The following is a 20493-nucleotide window of genomic DNA, read 5'->3' on the forward strand; positions in this document are numbered from 1 at the left end:
ATCATCACACGTCAACAAAATGTGGTGTAAATAGCACAAAGCATTTAGGAGATATGACATGTCATGTAAGCTTGGCATACTTTCCTCCTGTCTCTGGTAGAATTGGTCAAACAAACACAGAAAAGAGTGAAAAATTTAAACAACAAGTGAAAGTGAGATCCAAAAGCACAGCTACAATTACTGCTTATCGCTAAAGAGAACAAAATAGAGCTCTTCGAGACTGGGACGTTAAAATGTATAGCTGTGCATTGAAAAAAATATTTTTACTGGCAGACAGGTCTTCAACTGAAAGATGCGCCTTAGAAGGAACTAAGCAAAAGAGCAATTTTGCTTCTATGGCTCATAGTGCAGGAGCTTTGCGCCAAAATGCAATGTATTTTATAAATGGTGGCGCTAAACACACCGAAAAACCAAAGAGTTCTTCATGCGACTAATGTTCTAACGTCTTTCGCTCCCATAGATTAAACTTTGAGATCAGTGCTAAAATGAGTTAGTTGATTAAATCACTGTTGAAAAAATACAAAACAATCTCGCTTTTGTGTGTGTGAACCTTTGCTGCTTTTCTCTTTTTATATCACTGTGAACGGAATATCTTTAAAGATGGATAACAGCGATGGACGTGTTCATTCACTATTCATTATGTTGAATAGTGCAACATAAAGCAGGTGCTCATCTATAGGGGTCAGTGGTGTGGGGCTTTAATATCCCCTCCTCTCCAGTCCTCCACTTATAGATTTCATTTGTAATGAGGCAATAAATAACAGTTATTTGTATCAACAAAAAAAAACTCCCATGGCTCTGAATGGATCATTAGCAGAGGCGCTTGGAAGTCCTGGATGAAGGCATTAATCCTTTTCCGTCCATCTTGGCAGGTTGATTTATCGACTTTCTGTGGTACAAATCCTCTGTTGCCATTTATTTTCATTAAATTATTGAAACTGTATGCAATTGTAGTATTTTTTCACTAAAGCCATTAACTTTCAACAATGGAACTATTCTATACTATAAAGTCTTTTTTTTGTACATTGAATGCTACCATTTTGTAACAAATACATTATTTCGTTTCTTTCTCTGCATTTGATGGAATTAGTTGAAAATCCATAATTATAAATCAACTGTATGACACTGCAACGAGTGAAACATGCGATTACTCACTACTGACGACCCTACAGGACACGTGTACAGTGAGACTTCCATTTACCACGTCATAATGATGATGCAGAGTTTAACGAGAACACGCTGAACCTCTGTCCCGTAAACGGCCGAGAATGCAATCCTGCAAACATCTGTTCTGCTGTGAAAGTGCCTGAGGAAGGTAATTGGATGAGATGGTTGTAGAAGAAGAAGGCGCAATCGCAGGAGAAAAAATATGATGAACAGGGCAGAATTTAAAGCAATACATCATGCCTTAGTCCTGATGTCAAGCAACCCCTTTTGTAAGCATGTTTCCTGATCCCATGAGCTTTACCCTATTGTGTGTGTGTGTGTGTGTGTGTGTGTGTGTGTGTGTGTGTGTGTGTGTGTGTGTGTGTGTGTGTGTGTGTGTGTGTGTGTGTGTGTGTGTGTGTGTGTGTGTGTGTGTGTGTGTGTGTGTGTGTGTGTGTGTGTGTGTGTGTGTGTGTGCGTGTGTGCGTGTGTACACGTTCACAGTTTTTTACAGCTGTTTCCACATTGTTTTGAAATTATACTCGTTTGTAGTTTAATTTATCACATTTTTGTCAGGTTTCTACAAACGCTACATGTCATGTTTCTGCAGTAGGATTATTACCACAAGTGTATTTTTGTAATCTAGAGCTTTAACAGGTTATTTATTCATGTTTTTGTTCATGTAAATGATCAATTATTGTCATAATATGTCAATATATGACAATTTCCTGGAGCAAACGTTTCGTCTTCAAATGTCTTGTTTTGTCCGACCAGCACTCCAAAATGGTATTGTTATTTTCCTTTAACTCCATATATGGTGTGAGAAATGTACACGGTCACAGGTCCTCACAAAGATCCATGCGCTTGGTCGTAAAAAAAAAATCTTATTTTCAACTCTTTTGAAATGTTGAGATGATTTGAAAGAGGCTCTGCGTCAACACAGCGTATCTGTCTGTGCTCTACACCCCTGTTCCTCTGTGGATGGATGCTTAATGGGTTGTGTTGCACAGAGTGTGTGGCAGCGTCCATGGGGGCAACAGACTGTGCCATCATCTGTTAGGTAAACATTTGTGCTGAGGCCAAGTTTTTCACCCCATTTGGCTGAGTCTGCAGGACTCCAAACGTGCACCGGCTGGCTGTCCTGCAAAAATGGAAAGCAGATCCATCCGATCCCACGAGCTAGAAATATGCTGGTGTAACAGCACAAAGCGTCACAAATCTGCATTGTATACCAAGCATTCGATGCTGAACAGCTTGACTGTTTTTTAGTACTATAGACATAATTCAAACAGTATTTGGAAAAAAAAGATCTTTTTAATATTTATTAGGACTACTGTTGACAAATTTTCAAAACTGGATAAAAACATTACCTGTTAGAAAGACCCACATACCGGTCCAACATTCATTCATTCATTCATCTTCAACCGCTTGTCCCTATCAGGGTCGCGGGGAGCTGGAGTCTATCCCAGCTGACATTGGGCGTGAGGCGGGGTACACCCTGGACAGCACGCCAGTCTATAGCAGGGCACATAGAGACGAACAGAGACAGACAACCATTCACACCTACGGGCAATTTAGAGTCATCAATGAACCGAACACCTGCACGTCTTTGGACTGTGGGAGGAAACCGGAGAACCTGGAGAAAACCCACGCAGACACGGGGAGAACATGCAAACTCCACACAGAAGGGCCCCCAGCCAGGATTCAAACCAGGAGCCCTCCTGCTATGAGGAGACAGTACTAACCACCACACCAACAATATTACTTTATTTTACTTAGACTTTTTTTGTTTAGTTGATGAGCCTTTGACTCTTATATGTTCAATTTTGAAAGAATTAATAGGAAGTTAGTTTGTGGGTTTTCTTTTGTGGTTTTTGGGGGGTTTATTGAGCCAAATTTCCTCTTCCTGGTTAAAATTGAACTTTACATTTTGCAATGCATGTGCAACTTTAAAGGATCATAGCAATCTCTGAAATCCTGTTTAGTCATGATGCAGTTTAGCAGTTTAGCTGTCCTTTGAGTTGTCAGCTGCTAATGTTCCCCGACTGAGCCTACTATATGCAGATAAAGGCTTACAGAGAGTTGGAGTATTAGATTGCCGCCAGTATCAGAGTGTTTACACAGAGTTGTATCTCTGGAACACACAGTAACATGATATCCAGTCAGTACTGCGCTGTTCAGAAGGGATGAGAGGATGCTGCATCACCTGCTCCACTGTCAACATGACACTATTATGTTGTGATGCGTGAGCTGGGGACCTTGTAACGTGCATCGAGCTGTTATATTAGTAGACTGAGGAATGGATTGGTCAGGGGAGTTCATGTATTGAAAGTAATGTCATGAAAGAAGAGAATATTTTTGAGAAATGAAAGATGACAAACCTCAGAAAATGCAGTTTGATTAATAGTGACAAAATGTCAAATGCAATGTTTGCAGCAGGAAGAGCAGCACATGTATTAGGTAGATTACGTATTACGTAGATGCCACGTTAGCTGCTGCTGTCCATTGGAGTGATACGTCAACGGCTTAGTACTTTTAATGCATGTATGTCTAAAGAGGCAGGAGGTCTGTTCACTATTAAAATCATCAATTCTTTAATTTTCAACCAATTTAAAGTGTTTTGGTTTGTTATAAATGCCAGCCAAATGTATTTATAATACTGGATACTTTGTTAAATTAAAAGTGTGTGTTTTCATACCAAAATACCTTACATAGTAAAATTAAACGGCTTTTAGACATAATATAATTTAAACTGTAGAGAGAGTATAAAAAATTACAGTATAGTTGTGAACGGGGGAAATTAGCTACCAATTTTTCTGGGCTGTAAACATCTATAACATGCTTCTACCTGTATTTACCAATAAGAAGAGAGACTGTGTGATGACAGGTGTGGTTCAACAATCAATTGAACTAGCTTTATAGTCACTGATCTGGCATAAGTCATTTAACTGCTGTGTTTTTAATAGCTTTATATTTACCTATGATATGAATTAAAAGAAAAAGAAATACATTTTAAGAAGAACGTTGGTGTAAAAGGAACATAACATTGAAAGATCAGGATGTAAAGAGTAATATAATGTAAGAGTGTATGAAAAATAAACCCATATAATGATATATGTTTCCATATTTATAAAAAACAACAAATAAATAAGTGCACTTTGTTTTAAAATGTAGAAAACGTATTTTAAATGTATTTAGCCGACACTTTTATCCAAAACACAATTAGTGCAACACACATTATTTTCTTAATATAACAAGTTGTCTGATCATGACAGCTTGTGGGTTTGATACTGTTACGTATAGGATATTTGACTTTATTTATATATAGTGTGGTATATTGTGCTATGCAGTGATTTATTTGTTCATTTGTTTTCAGTCGTTAAAAGGTGCAGGGCGCCTGCTGTTTTTGCGTGTCACCCAGAGTGATGAACCGCTTTGATTCTCTGACATGAAAGTGAAGAAGTCATTAAAATTCATGAACTCATATATGTATTATGCCATGGTGTGTGCTGTGGCCATTGCAATACGCTGTGTATAGCATTACATCATGCAACATGGTTCCATATATTAGGTTGTGCGTGTTACGTAATACTTGAATGTATGTTTGATGTGGACTGACTGGAACTGGAACCGAAACAACAGTGTTAACTGCACTTTTATGGTGCTTTTATTGTCTCTATGAATAGAAATTAAAAGAAACTTACACAAAAAGACATGTTTGGACTAAATAATGAAAAAGACAGACAGCACAGAGAGTTACAGATGACTGTAGACAGGTGGGTCACAGACACTGTGATGAATCATCACGGGATATAATGTCAGTGGTGGTGACTGTAGCAGCAGCAGCTAGGCTCGCTCTCATCTTTCAGCCCTTCTTCTCATTTAATGCTAGTGACAAGGGGGATAACTGGCTCCTGACCCCTGGAGAGGATGCTGTGTACCGTAACTTGCATGCACCTGTACACGTTGCACTCCCTGTACCTGTACAAGAAAGCAATGGTGAGCAGTAATTAGCTTGTGGACCCCAGAGAGTCTGTGCACTGAGTGTGTTGTCCCTTGCCTCTGGGGCAGGGTTTATGCTAATGTAGTGATTACTCAGCTGTAGTGTAGCGTGAAGTAGAGTTTGTGTTACATAGTGGCAAACATCTCACTCACATCAGAGAGATGGAGAATGGAGAATAACAACTAACTGAACCAGAAAGAGAGGAAAAAGCTTCTGTAATGTGATTTCATTTCAGTCCATAAATTATACAAAAACATCATGATTAGGGCCGGATGATAGTGCCAAAAATCTTTGGCTGATGTAGCATGTTTTCTGGTAACTCAATAAACAAATGGTAAAGCCTATGTTTGTACACTCTTGGGTGAATTTAATACTTGAAAAGCAATGAGTGCTTTTTTCAATATTAAGAAGAACTCTAGTGTAAAATGAACAGAACATTGAAAGATCAGAATGTAAAAAGTTGTCAAAAACCCCTAATAATGATATATGTTTTGATGTTTATACTCTACATGTTTAACTTAAAGTTGTACTCATCTATTTAATCGTCTTTTAAGTTACTATATATCAGAGAGTGAGTTAAAACAATATTGATTGATCATATGACCCACTAATGAAAGCACTTCTACTTGCCTGTCTGTGGCGACATTCCTGCCCAAGATGTAAATACGCCGCCATGTTAATGACGCTGCTGACAGCGGGTCAGGCTCTAGTTGAAGCAGCAGCACAGAGACAAAAGTTAAAAAAAAGAAAGAAAGTTAAACATTGACCCCAACTACTCTGACAGCCAATGGCTGAAGTATACTGCTTGAGCTGCGATTAAAGGTTGGGTACGAATGATTTACAGTGTGTTTCTGAATGTACTCATACAATAACTTGTACCGTGCCCAAGTACAATTCACAGCGTGTAGTTGGTTTGACCAGTGTCAGTGCTACTACCTGTTGCTCTCACCACTTTATAACAGGCACAACAAGTCTTCCTGCAACTGTTAGTTACCAACCAACACTATGTAAACACTTAATAAATCAGAAGGATCGCTAATGACAAAGACAACAGTCCCAGTTTCTGAGCTGAGAGGAACAGTGCTTCACCAACACTGCCATTTCTTTATCTGTCCATTATCTTGATGAAAAACAAATATGTGCAGCCACTCTCCACTCTATGTAATGCACAGAGCTGTTACTACATGGTGCGCTTGTAACAAAATGGGTCTGAAGCCAGATCTCCCACATGGGAGGAAAACACAGCTACAATACCGGTCAGCCAAAGGTGAGGCCCTCAGAGCCAGGATGGTCTAGTTAACAGCTGCATCATCATCATCGCTGTGTGTAGACAACGGGAGCAAACTATAAGTCAGCCGATGGAGTTTGAAAATAGTAGTGTTACAGTAGTAGATGTAGCCATGTTGGATGATTGATGGATTTGTAGTACAGGTCCATTAGACAGGGTGCTTTTCATTTCACGCTCAGGAGCAGGTAACACGATGCTCACACAGTCACCTTGCTGTTGTGTTTGCAGGATGGTGTCAAAATCTAATTTTACAATATGCTTCGACAAATACCCTAAAACAAATATGTATTGATAAAATGTGATAATATTTTAGGGGTGACTGTTATACTTAGTGAGATGTAGAATAAAACACATTTGATAATGATGGACGCCTAGGTCTCAAGGCTATGAATAAATAAAACATTTTTTACCTCAGATCACCTTCTCTAAAGGATGTAGCCTCCTTGTGGGTAATATAAAAGGCATAGTATAATCTAAAAGTCAGTAATGTGGAGCATGTTGGCCTTAGATCGAGATGTGCACCTGCTGTGCGCCGTGGATGTGTTGTGGTCGTCACCGCTGATGTCTTTGTCTCAAGGTCTGCATCTCCTCAGCAGTGCCCACCCCTCGCTGCAGGCTCGCTGCATGTGATGCTGGATCTTGATGAGCACATTGCTGCTGTAATAACTCTCTCTGCTGAGGGAAAACTCCCTCTCCAAACCGTCTCTGTGCATCCACTGTCTCTTCCTTGTATGTTTGCAGATTTTCCTCAGCTAGTCGGTAATAATCTTGCTGTCTCTTTGGTTCTCTCACCCATCTCTCTCTCTCTCTCTCTCTGCCTTGAATAAGCAGGTGGGTGTTTTACTGCTCCTCTAACCCAGCAACCATAGACTTGTAGCTAATAAGGATGAGGGCTGAGAGGGAGTGGGTAGAAAGGAGATGACTCCACTGATAGTGATGGTGTGAGGCAGACTCCTGCAGGTGGTCGGTGTTTACATGATCCTGCAGAAAACGCTATACAATTAAAACCACCTCCGGTGCAAAACCTCGGCTTCAAAATGCCTTTACACTGAAAAACTAAAAAATGTACGTAGTTCAAATAAAGTGATATAGAATGAATAGAGTGTAAAGATACTATATATTTTGTTCATTTGTCTACATTTAGAAATGTGGAACAATTGGTCTTATGTGTTTATTTGGTTAAATGTGATTAAAAAAAACCGTGTCCGATTTTTGTATTTTAAAAAGAATCATGACATAATTTCGACACTTTTATTAGCTATTATGGTGTTATGACTTACATAACCTGTTAGCATAGGTTGTAAAGATTTCAGGCATTTGAAGATACTCCAAGAAATTCCACGCAATAAGCAAAAATACCAAATGTAGTCACTGACCCATTTCTATTCAAAGGGTTAAGGATTTACCATTAACTGTCCTCGCAAACCAAAATATTTAACAGACAGATGGGTGACACATTAAGGGAAAGGAATACATTAACGGAGATTCTTGCATAGCCGAGGGAGAGAGATTTTGAAGTGACTTGTTAAACGTCTCTCTCCAATTTCATCACTAAATCAGCAAATAAAATATTGTTTGGAAGAATGGTTTTCATTCCTCAAGTCAAGTTCAATAGACTTGTGAAGTCAAGGAGCACTGAAGCTGTTCTGGAGCTGGCTAGAGGTGGAAACAACACTTCACTGAGACACTTTATGTTGCTTTTTTCCCTTTAAGCTGTCACCCATCTGCACCGGCAATAAACCAAGGTCCTCACGGCAGTTTCAAGGGGGGAATTATTGAAAGGAGCAAGAGTTATAGCTATATAAAGCAGTACGATCGGCATTTACTTCCTCTGATGTGATTTCTAACTCTCCTGGGGGTCAGTACAGACACACACATATGACATAGGACAAAAATGTGGACAATAACAGTTACAGAAGAAAGAAATGACATGAGAAATAGCAAAAACAGCTAAAAGAAAATAAAAATCATAACATTAATTAGTATTAAAGAATGGTTTAAATACTTTAAATACTCTTGGGAGTTAAACAAGAAGCTTCAAACCAATCTCATGTCTGTATGCTAAATATAAAGCTAGAGACAGCAGCTAAGTTTAACATAAAAACTGGAACTGCGAGACTGGCTCCGTCCAAAATCAAATAAATACGACCAGCACCTCTGAAGCTTCAACTGAAATGTCTGTTTCATATTAAGCATGCAGACATGAGTGTTGTATCACTGCTGTCGTGGGATGCTGCAGCAGAGCGTGCTCATTATATCCAATTGAAGCTGCTACATGGGCCACGGGCGCTGCACACACTACGTCTAGTTTTCTCTCTTTGCACGCAGGTATGCCACCCTCAAACAGGTAATTACCACGTGGAACTGTGTAAAAGTCAAGTACTATATGTTAAAAATGAATTAAGATACATACCTTATTGTACCAGAGGGCAGTGTGAGGCAGCACATCTTCCATTACCCTGCAGAACTAAATGCAATCAAACTCAACATGCACACAGTGGAGCTGGCAGCAGCTACTGAAGGAGTCTGTGTAGCAGGTAAAAAACCCTGCTGCACCCGTCTACGTACGCTGCACATTCAAGTATCCACAGTCTTTGTCATCTAAACGGGCATAAGAAATAGTTCCTACCATGTCATAATATGTGTTTTAAACAAGACATCAAAAAACAACAAGTTAAATAGAACATGAATCAGGAAGAGATAGAGAAACACAAGCCCCAAAGATAGTTACAATATTAGATATTTACATTAGAACATTAAAAAAATAAGCTGAGATGACACAGTAGGTATTGTCATTAAAGCAACAGACTTTCAACCCATAGAGGTCAGTGTGTCCTCTTCACTCAAGGTTTAGTGGGGTTTTTCAATGAGATTGCGAACAATATGGGAGAACACGACTGTCTCATCTCATCTTCATCCGCTTATCCGGGGTCCGGTCGCGGGGGCAGCAGCTTTAGCAGGGGACCCCAAACTTCCCTTTCCCGGGCCACATTAACCAGCTCTAACTGGGGGATCCCGAGGCGTTCCCAGGCCAGTGTGGAGATATAATCTCTCCACCTATTCCTGGGTCTTCCCCGAGGCCTCCTCCCAGCTGGACGTGCCCGGAGCACCTCCCTAGGGAGGCGCCTAGGGGGCATCCTTACTAGATGCCCGAACCACCTCAACTGGCTCCTTTCAACGCAAAGGAGCAGCGGCTCTACTCCGAGTTCCTCACGGATGGCTGAACTCCTCGCCCTATCTCTAAGGGAGACTCCAGCCACCCTCCTGAGAAAACCCATTTCGGCCGCTTGTACCCGCGACCTCGTTCTTTCGGTCATGACGAGTACACCTCTATGTCATTCAAATTCATATTTAATCAAATTACCGGAGTAGTACCTAGTTTCCTGAGAATTGTCTCTCCATTTTTATCTCTATGATAAAAACACCATCTTTCTGTTTTGAACCTTCCCTCTTCGTCGGTTCATCACCTTTAATCTGTCAGCCTTTGATCTCCACACACAGAAACACACACCTGTGATTTTCTAACCTCTCTCATTCATTTGCACCGTCTCTGTTGTTTTAAGAAACAACCCCTATTTATGTCCTGCATCTATTTGCACTGTTTTGCATTTCAATGTGTTTAATTGAATAGTGAATAGGACATATCAAATTACACAGTGGTTTATAATTGGGTTTTTCCCCTTGGATGTCATTCTGTAAAGAAAACGATCACCCTGCAGTTGTTCACTTTGTATCCCTCCTGGTAACATGTCATTTCCATCATCTGTGTCCTGCTGTTCTCCAGGGCTCAGCTGATTCCTACACAAGCCGACCGTCTGACTCGGATGTGTCCCTGGAGGAGGAGAAGGAGGGCGGCCGGCAGGAGAGGGAGCAGCAGGCCACTGTCCAGCTCGAGAGAGCAAAGGTCAGTGTCACAGGGAACTATTTACAGCACAACAGAGCTGCATGCCGTACTGTATATCACATGAAACTCATAATGTCAGCTAACAATGAAAAGACACGTGATTCAGTTTCACTGACTGGACTGTACGTCACACTGTCTAAATATAGATTTACACTGTAACAGAGGTTTTAAACTGTCCTGTTCTCGTCACATCCTTACCCCTGTTCTGGTTTCGGAGATTTTAAAAATTTGGGATTTTTAGAGACAGTTATAAAATACACACAAGAAATGATAAATACTGGTTAAATAAAATATACCCGTAAAATAAAAGAGAAAAAAATAACTTAATCAACTTAATCAATCATATAAATTCAAGATGGATAAAAGGTGAAGAGTTGTTTGAAGGCTTTTTGGCCTTGGAGTGAGCCTCTCTGCTGCCCTGCTGTGTGCTGTGTGCTGCTGTGATCCCCACTGCTGCAGTCTGGCAGCCAACTTCATCAGGAGCTCTTCATCAGTGCCCACCCCTCACTGCAGACTCACTGCATGTGATGCTAGAGCTTGATGAGCACGTTGGTGCTGTAATAACTCTCACTACTGAGGGGAATCTCTGCAGCCATAGCTCTGTGTATCCACTGTTGTTTCCATTTATGTTCTAAATTCCTTCTATACTGAATGTATACAAAAAAATACTACTTGATATCATAATATAACATTTAATTTTCTGGGACAGAGTCTTTTATCAATAACGTCGCCCATCCCTGTTCCATATTCATTTTGCCATCCTGTTGCAGTGATGGTTGTTTTCTCTCTGCTGTTTTATAGACTAAATCAGTTGCATTTGCTGTGAGGACTAATGTCAGCTACTGTGGTGCTCTGGATGAGGATGTTCCTGTTGCAGGCACCGCCGTCTCCTTTGATGCTAAGGACTTCCTCCACATCAAAGAGGTACAATCCAGGCCTGATGCTAAACCTGTATCACTGTAAGGAGGATTGAACTGAATCCACTCCATTTTGGTTGATAAATCACACAAGCAGGTGTGCTTTTGTACTATACTGTACACAGTTCTATATTCAACTAATCGTAATATGTTACCAGTCTGTACGTCTCTCTCACTACCATGGGCGAAGAGAATACTCTTATCTTATTGGCTACATGTTGTCACACCTTGTCCCATCGCACCTCGTTGGCACTTTGTATGCATAAGTATTCACAGTGTAAACGAGCGGTAAAACATGCCCCTGAAAAACAGGTACATTTCCCATGCACCTGCGGACTCCCAATGTGTTTAAAAATGAGCCGGGCGTCACCTCACAGAGGTTTCTGTCTCCCCAAAGCTCCATCCTGCAACGCACACAATCACGTACACACTTGTACATGTAGTGACATTTTCTTCAGTCTCCTCTGGTTTTACCTCATCTGGCCCTGTTTAGCTACGACACATTTGTTTATTGAGTAGGTGTCATACAACTCCTCATTTCAACCTCATGAATCAGCTGTTCTTTGTACTGTGGTGCTTTCAACGCACGTGACAAGAATAAATAGTAACGGGGCAACAGCCTTATGTTTCAGGTTGTCGATTCCTATGTCTGTTTGTCCGTACGTCTAGTACTTGTGAATATCTCAGGAATGTCAGGAATGTCTTAAATTTGGCGCAAATATCTACTAGGACTCTGATAATAATTCTATTTTTTTATCTCTCCATCTACAGAAGTACAACAATGACTGGTGGATTGGTCGTCTGGTGAAAGAAGGCTGTGACATCGGCTTCATCCCGAGTCCTCTGAAGCTGGAAAACATCCGACTCCAGCAGGAACAGAAGAGGGGACGCTTCCACGGGTGGGTAGAGGAGTGCAGGAGGAAGAGGAATCAGCAGCAGCAGCAGTAGAAATTGTAGAATGACACACTGATCAGAGGGGATAAAGAGTGTTGGAGGGTTTTGGGGATGTGTTGAAGAGAGAGCCACTTAACAGAAGCGTAGAAACCTGGCAGTTGAGCCGGCAGATAGGGAGGAAGTCGGTGGATAAAAGCCAAGCTGTGATGTGTGGTCCAACCTCTCAGAGGTGTGCTGGAGCCTGGCCACCACAGAATTTTCCATCAGATGGGGCGATGCTTTTCAGCCACCGAGGCCATTAGAGATGCTGTGTCTTTCCTCAGTGAGAGAGAAAAAAAGACTTATTTTTACTTTAATTATTTCCTATATGTTTATTTTAATCACACTGAAAACACTCTCTAAATTACTGCTTTTATTTATCTGTTATTCATGTCCAAAAATAACAATAAATGGACATAATTTTCTATCTTTAGAACGAGGTCGCGGGTACAAGCGGCCGAAATGGGTTTTCTCAGGAGGGGGGCTGGAGTCTCCCTTAGAGATAGGGGGAGAAGTTCAGTCATCCGAGAGGAACTCAGAGTAGAGCCGCTGCTCCTTTGCGTTGAAAGGAGCCAGTTGAGGTGGTTCGGGCATCTAGTAAGGATGAACCCTGGGCGCCTCCCTAGGGAGATGTTCCAGGCACGTCCAGCTGGGAGGGGTCCCCTGCTAAAGCTGCTGCCCCCGCGACCTGACCCCGAATAAGCGGTTGGAGATGAGATGAAATGAGCTAGCTGTTTTGTAACATCATGTGTAGCCTAGAGACAGTCTGTGGTCACGTGTTTCCAAAGCATCAGTGGTGTTTTACTGAGGGCATTTTGTTAGATTTTACATTAACACTCTTCTTCTTCTTCTGTTCGGTGCCATCATCCTCGCAGTAAGTCCAGCGGGAATTCCTCCTCGAGTCTGGGTGAAATGGTGTCTGGGACATTCAAGCCAAACCCCAACTCCGCAGGTTGGTGCCACAGATACAAGTCGCTCTAGATCTGAGAGGAAACGCTGTCGTCAGATGCACAGAGGGAATTGTTTGTCCTGGTATCTGCTCTGTTAAAAAAGTAGTATTCATTCAGCTCCTCTGTATTGTGATGTCTGATGTAATTCCATATACTGTATAGTCCCAGTCCAGTATGCACTCAATCAATTGATCTTTCCTTTTCTTTTTTCAGGAAAGCAGAAACAGAAAGTAGTGAGTATGGTCATTTATTTTTATTTGTTTGCTTTTTTAATAGAGTCAAAATAAATAATCAAAGAGCTTAAAACTAATAATCCAAAGAAATTAAGAATTAAAAAAACATAATAAGCAAAGAACTGTCAACAACTTCATCTCTTTTGTAATAATTCAAATAGTTAATGGTAAACAATTACTTTTTTAAACAGGTGTAGTCTTTTCATGTTATATGTATGAAAAGCTCAATAATATGAGTAATATTTAGTTTAAAAGTTTAAAGGCAAGTGGTCCTCTACAGTGTAAGTGTACTGATAATGAAGATGTGACATATTTGATTTAAAATGAACCATAGTTTGTTTGACAGATCTCTTATAAAGCATGTTGGCATGTCATTGATTAAGTATAACACATTGTTACACTTTTAATCCATCTCTCTCTATCTAAAATGGGCTGCTTATCAGGAAACTGCTACTAATAGCTTCAACAACAGCCATCCATGTTTGAATAAAAGCTAGTTTTGTTGGAAAGCCACCTCCTGGAAAATGGACTTTGATTGGAAGACTAAAGCTTAACACCACTGGCAAATTAGTGACATTTGTTTTACTATTAATTGAATCTCAGCTTGCACAGAAGTCAGGGATATTTCATTTGATTCTATACCGGACATCATTAACTTCATGTGAGTGTTTCTTTAGACCTACATGAGCAGCGGCATATCATTTAGAGCTTTCCACTTTGATTTTCGTCCAGCCAAATTCAGCGGGCTATATTCAATTAATTGGTCGCTGCATCTGAGTCAGAATCTTCTCTGCAGACTAGTCTCTAAATATTTGTTTTACGTTAATTGAGAATCATGCAAACATTTTATTTATATGAAAGTGGAACATTGCCTTTAAAGCATCAATTCATTCATTTATATGGATATGATGTGGAATAGTGCTTTGTGTCTTTAGAGCGATGCTTGCTGATATTAAACCTGACTGAAGTCTGTGTATGCCCACTCCTCCAGGCTGAGCACATCCCTCCGTATGACGTGGTTCCCTCCATGAGGCCGGTTGTCCTGGTGGGGCCATCCCTGAAAGGTTACGAGGTAGGACTCAGCCTCTTTATCACAGCACCAAATTAACATTACATTACATACAAGTGTTTTATTTTTTAATGACATAAACACCTATTATTCTAAGGAGTGCACATGCATATACTCCATAAAGGCTATTTCTGCATTACCATGTGAGTTAAAGACATGCACTTTTATAATGAAATCCAAATAATTAAATACAAAATTTACCAGAAGGAACACTGACTTTACAGTTTATTGAAATAAAATTTGAAATGTAAACACATTTAAGGAGAAAATCTAAATTCAGCACTAATTTAGGTTTCCTCAGAGTAACAATGCATCCTGTATTCCTGTAATCCTTAAACAGGGATTATACTTCTATACATCTGTGAGTGCGCTAGGGTCCACGCGATGTAAATGTAGCCATCAGAGGGTGTACGCGTAGCCACTGTGCGGACATTCTCGTACTTTACATTGTTATAGTACAGCTGAAGATTGATAGGAAATGAGGGGGAGGGAGAGGTTGAGCACAGAGCCACCAGTCAGTCGGTAGATCGGGCGTCTTTTCGTCTTTGAAACAATATAAAGACAATCAAATGTTAAATACATTCGTTCTACTGCGCACATGTGAAACGCTTCCTCCAGTAGGAGTATAAACAGAACTACTAAGCATCTGTCTATGTACACATCAGCTTGGGAGTATATTCGGGGCTTTATATCGTAGGTTCTTGCGTTTCCACCCAGGCTAATTTCTTTTAGTCAAGTTAAAATTGAGATGCAACATAAAAAGTGAAACTTCGCATTGATTATCAGTTGCCATTGGAACCACGGGGCAAACAATAAAGGAGGCCAAGGAGGTGGTGGTGGGAGGAGGAGGGAGCTGGAGTCAGTTGTCATGGAATCACAGTCTTCGTCTCTCATGCTGGTGTTGCCGTGGTAACAACCTTCTGGGTAAACTGCATCAGTCTGAAAAAAAAGTGGAGCATGGTTTGAAATTAGAAACAGAGAATGTGAACTGCACTAAGGTTTTGGAAAGACATGAATGACTGAATGGCGTTTAATGTTTTTATAAGAAATGGAGATTTTAGCTCACGTCGGACGCCTTTTCAGCTTATTCTCCCTTGTTCCTTAAGCTCGTGACGTGCAAGATTTTGTGTCGGCAGTGCTATTCTTTCTGCGAACAGCTCAGAGTGAGGATGTGCTTACGTTTATTCATTACATGGTGCTTAATAAGAGAGTACATTGTGTCAAGCTTGTGTGCTGGTATAAGTATTAATTTGCTTAAGTAGAAGTAGCAGAATCACAAGTGCTCAATTCCAAGTCAAAGCTGTGCAAAATGTAACAAAATCAGTAAATGTCCTTAAAGTAAAAATGACTTGTCATGCAGCAGAATGGTCCTTGGCAGTGTTGTATAATTATATGTTACATGGCTTTGTTGTATATTCAGTTCAGATTTTTGCATTCTATGGTTACGTCTATGTTATTTCTGGATAACAGACTGTTTAAATCAATTAATCATTTTTGATTAAATGTTTTCAAATTATGGATTTCTTTAGTAAGTAGCCATGTAATAATCGGGATCATCTATAATCTAATATGCATGTGAGCAGCATTTCAATGTTGCAGTTTGGTGAGCTATACAATACCTACTTCGTATACTGTTAAGTATTTAATCAGTAACAAAGCATCATTTGTTATAAACAGATCATATGTTTGTAGGTAAAGTAGTCTCTAAAATAGAAAGTCTTTAAAGGAACTGTAGCTGTCAGATAAATGCAGTGGCAGTAAAACAAGCATTCCCTCAGAAATGTCGTGAAGTAGAAGTAGCCTATAAAGGCTAAAATAGAAATAGAAAAACAGTAACAAACAAAATATAACTCATACATTTCTTGAGGAACAGTTGGATCCACTTATTTCCATCAGAAAACTGCTCCATGTTTCAGCTCAAAGGACCCGGTCAACCCTCAACCCTCTGTCAGGATCAAGCTCAGTTGAACAAATCAGAGTGACAACCGGCACGGCCTAACACGAAGCTTCGCCTGTTTAGAATCATGTCTCCATGCATGTATTTTATTGCCTTGAGTCGGACACCTAAGACTACAGGAAGACTGTCCGCCCTTCAGGATGACTTTCTCAACAGAAGAAACTTCATCTTGAACTTCTGTTTCAGTTCAAGGCTTCGGACAGGCAGCGATATTCGTCAGGAAAAGCTATATTGGAGGCTGCACTTTGTGATTGCCTCAATTCGTCACCTGTGCACTGGTCTCTGCAACACTTTTCATTGTAGCTCTTAATCACCTTATTTAATGTTGCCCACGTTCGTTCTGCAGAGAGCCAGAAGGAAAGAAACTGTGGACGAATCGCTCGTTCAAGTGTGTAATTCACAGACCCGGCTCAGCAGCAGCCAGTACGGACACCATCAGAATGAATAATAAGAGTCCACTTCCGCTTGTTTGCTGCTTTACAGCATATTCACTAGATTGGCAAAGATTTTGATGTTGTAAGCCTCTTGTAAGTTTCCTGACACTGTGTTCATTTCTTGAACTCTTTGCCTAATCTGTCGTTACGTAATTATCTGACATTCTTCTTCTTCTTCTTCTTCTTCTTCTTCCCTTTTCATCTTGTGTCCTCCACCTTTTCCCCGATTCATCGCTATAGGTGACAGACATGATGCAGAAGGCGCTGTTTGACTTCCTGAAGCACAGGTTCGACGGGAGGTGAGCAGTCAAAGCGAGCGCGCAAGCATCTTGTCGCACAAGTGCACCATCCTCCTGCCAGTTTTGCTCTGTACGACATGCAGTTTGTGTTGTTTCAGGATATCCATCACACGGGTAACAGCTGACATATCGTTGGCCAAGAGGTCAGTACTAAACAACCCCAGTAAGAGGGCCATCATTGAGAGATCCAACACCCGCTCCAGCCTGGGTAAAGCTACAGGAACTGTTCCACTCAATGATGTGCATGTCTTGTAGGTGTTGAGACTGTAAAATGTTTTGTGATTACCTTCATTTTCTTTCTTGTTTATACTCCTTCTGCTACATGTTGTTTGTCTTCTTGTAGCGGAGGTCCAGAGTGAAATAGAAAGGATCTTTGAGCTGGCCAGGTCTCTACAGCTGGTCGTGTTGGATGCAGACACCATTAACCATCCAGCACAGCTCATCAAGACCTCATTAGCACCCATTATCGTCCATGTTAAAGTGTCCTCACCCAAGGTAAGATTGAGGGCTTTGATACCAGACAGACCATCCATAAAAATGTGTTGACTTCACATTTGCTGCCCTCTCCTAGCAGAATGCTATAAATAGTCTTAATGCTTCAGGTGGTATCTTTTGAGGATTAACACTGCACATTGCACTAGGCGGTGAGGAGATGTCTTGGCTATTGTAAGCTTTTGTAGTTGCTGTTTATTCCATAATTGGAGATATCTCCTTGTGTTTTTTCTACCGTATGTGCTTGCCACAGGTCCTCCAGCGGCTGATCAAATCCAGAGGGAAATCTCAAAGCAAACACTTGAATGTTCAGCTTGTTGCAGCGGAAAAACTATCACAGTGTCCTTCTGTGAGTAAACTTCAAACACGCTTTTGAATCTAAAACAATGCAGCACGAAAGCTACTTAAGTATGACCAGTGGTTAAGATACACTTTTCTCTCTTCCTGCCCCACCTCAGGAGATGTTTGATATCATTCTGGATGAGAACCAGCTGGAAGATGCATGTGAACACCTGGCAGAGTACCTGGAGGCATACTGGCGTGCTACACACACTTCACTTAGCACACCGCTCAACCCGCTGCTGGGACGCAATCTAGGTTCCACCGCTCTCTCCCCGTACCCTGCTGTCATTCAGGTGAACTTGTCAAATGGAAGAAAAAAATGTTGTCTTGTATTCTCTTTGGTAGTTAATTTAAAGTCTGTACTCCCTGATTGTTTCTTAGTGTGTTTGTACGCTTATGTGTAAAACTCACACAAACACATAACTCCACATTTATCAACCAACCTTTGGGAAAGAGGAAAATATATTACTGTGAGTAAATGCTGTGTCTCAATGCCATAGCTGAGATGCATAAAGTTCGGCAGTGGACATATGGATCACACTGTGTTTTTGTAAGTTTCTTGAAAGTTTGACACTTACTCATGGATCCCACTGTCCAGTAACTGACTGAAATCAAGCTGCTGATCTTTGATCTTTGTTTTATTGGCATCAGTGAGGAAACTGCAAGTTCCAACTTTCAAGTTTATGGTCATGTGCACAACAATTACAAGAAGCAGTCGTTGACAATGGAAATCTTGGATCTCTCAGACAACAATCTTCATTATTTATGCATTAAAATCACAACAAGTAAAAGCAAAAACACAAGATGCAAAACTGTTATAATACCGCTGAATTATAGACTGAAATATAAACATAAGAAAACTTAAATAAAGGGATATATTAATTTGTGAAGACAGTTTTTGCAAATAAAGACATTGAATACAAACACACAAGTATGTAGTGAATGTACACTCATTAGAAATAATTAATATCCATACACAGAGCTTGTTTAAACAGTTAATACATTTATAAAGTAAAGTGACAGTTACAGTGTAATGGAAAAGTGACAAGTGATGAGTTCAGGTGCTCAAGAGTTCAAGAGTCTTATGGCACATTAAGCTGTGAAGCAAAAGAAATAAAGCACACTTTTATTTGTCCCTGGAGGGGAAATGATTGTAATTTTACACATCACACACCCACACAGGCCTGAAATACACACATGCACAGACAGGACCTATACACAAGCGTTAATGGAGAGATGTCAGAGCGAAGGGGCTGCCCGGTGTAAGGCGTCACGAGAAGTTGGGAGGCGAAATGGCACCTCTCCAACGACCAGTCCATACCCCATATTTGATCCGTACAAGGAGTTGAACAGGCAACCCCTTTGGAAGCTGAGTCCCCATGGACTTAGCGTTTACATTAGATAAAACTAACACATTTTTGCAATACATTACAAACCTTTTGCCAGCGTTGTATCATGTCTTTCATTACGCAGTCACTGCATGTATTGCTGCTAAACTAAAACACTGTACAGAAACAGCATTTCCTCTCTCAACAGGCCCAAAGAAACCGAAACAGCAACCACACAACAACAGACCTTTCACCTGTTGAACGTCGCACCCTGATGCCCGCCGATGAGAACTACCACAACGAACGGGCCCGGAAAAATCGCAACCGTCTGTCCTCAGGCTCACAGCACAGCCGGGACCATTCGCCTCTGGTGGAGGAGGAATACCAGGACCCCTACCAGGATTCTTACAAACCTCATCGTAACCGAGGATCCCCAGGAGGCTACAGCCAGGACTCCAGGCACCGGCATTGAGCTGCAGCCTGCTGCAAACAAAGTGTAGACTTGTCTTTCTCTAACCAACCACCATGGACATGAGAGTCGACGCAGCTTTGCTGTAAAATGATGAAACTACTACACTCATTTGAACTGTAACAACCTTGTTTCGATGTGTAGTACCTCATTTTCCCTTTGGCCTGATCCTGCCAAAATGAGCATTTGAACCTAAAAAAAAATAATTAAGAATTCTGCTCTTGCTTTGATGTAAACAAGGTAAGGTACTGGATATGAAAGTAGCACAAGAACAGAAAAAGTTATGTTTTAAAGGGAAGGATAAATCTGGACCTGATCTGAATATGAATATGCCCCAGATGTGGCTTGTGGGTGAAGTACACTAGCAGGTGATAGTGTGTGACGTAGGCTCTTCTGGACCCTCCCCGCCATCTCAGCTGTTACTGTAGCATGCAGGTAGGACTGCGCTTACAGGTCTCTACCTGCCTCAAGCCAGAGCCGCACAGCACCAGCGGTGATGATCAGCACAGAACCTGTTTGCACGTGTCCAGGAGCAGGTAGAAGAGTATAAAGCACATTTAAGTTTGTTTGCCACTGAATCCTGTGGAAGCCTGTTCCCAAATTGACACATTTTTGTTTTTGAAGTGACATGGATGGTGTTGTGTTTTTCTCTTCAGGGTCCATACAGTAGCTTCCTGTTCCCTCTCTTTGTTTATTTCTCATTGATATTCTTGCCATTATCCATATCAA

General features: G+C 40.9%; 1 protein-coding gene across 1 annotated transcript in view; it reads left to right on the plus strand.

Moving 5' to 3' along the window:
• Nucleotides 1-19767, plus strand: part of cacnb4a (calcium channel, voltage-dependent, beta 4a subunit) — a gene marked incomplete at its 3' end in the record, with an annotated part of 36491 nt that extends 16724 nt beyond the window's left edge. Inside the window, exons 3-14 of the mRNA XM_083921077.1 lie at nucleotides 10222-10341; nucleotides 11143-11265; nucleotides 12030-12157; nucleotides 13067-13143; nucleotides 13355-13374; nucleotides 14366-14446; nucleotides 17075-17133; nucleotides 17232-17341; nucleotides 17477-17628; nucleotides 17879-17974; nucleotides 18084-18260; nucleotides 19504-19767. Of these exons, the coding sequence (XP_083777203.1) occupies nucleotides 10222-10341; nucleotides 11143-11265; nucleotides 12030-12157; nucleotides 13067-13143; nucleotides 13355-13374; nucleotides 14366-14446; nucleotides 17075-17133; nucleotides 17232-17341; nucleotides 17477-17628; nucleotides 17879-17974; nucleotides 18084-18260; nucleotides 19504-19767 (1407 nt within the window). The remainder of the gene's footprint in view (nucleotides 1-10221; nucleotides 10342-11142; nucleotides 11266-12029; nucleotides 12158-13066; nucleotides 13144-13354; nucleotides 13375-14365; nucleotides 14447-17074; nucleotides 17134-17231; nucleotides 17342-17476; nucleotides 17629-17878; nucleotides 17975-18083; nucleotides 18261-19503) is intronic.
• Nucleotides 19768-20493: the final 726 nt, after the last annotated feature.

The sequence above is a fragment of the Echiichthys vipera genome, assembly GCF_963691815.1.
Source record: "Echiichthys vipera genome assembly, chromosome: 10".
NCBI lineage: Eukaryota > Metazoa > Chordata > Actinopteri > Perciformes > Trachinidae > Echiichthys > Echiichthys vipera.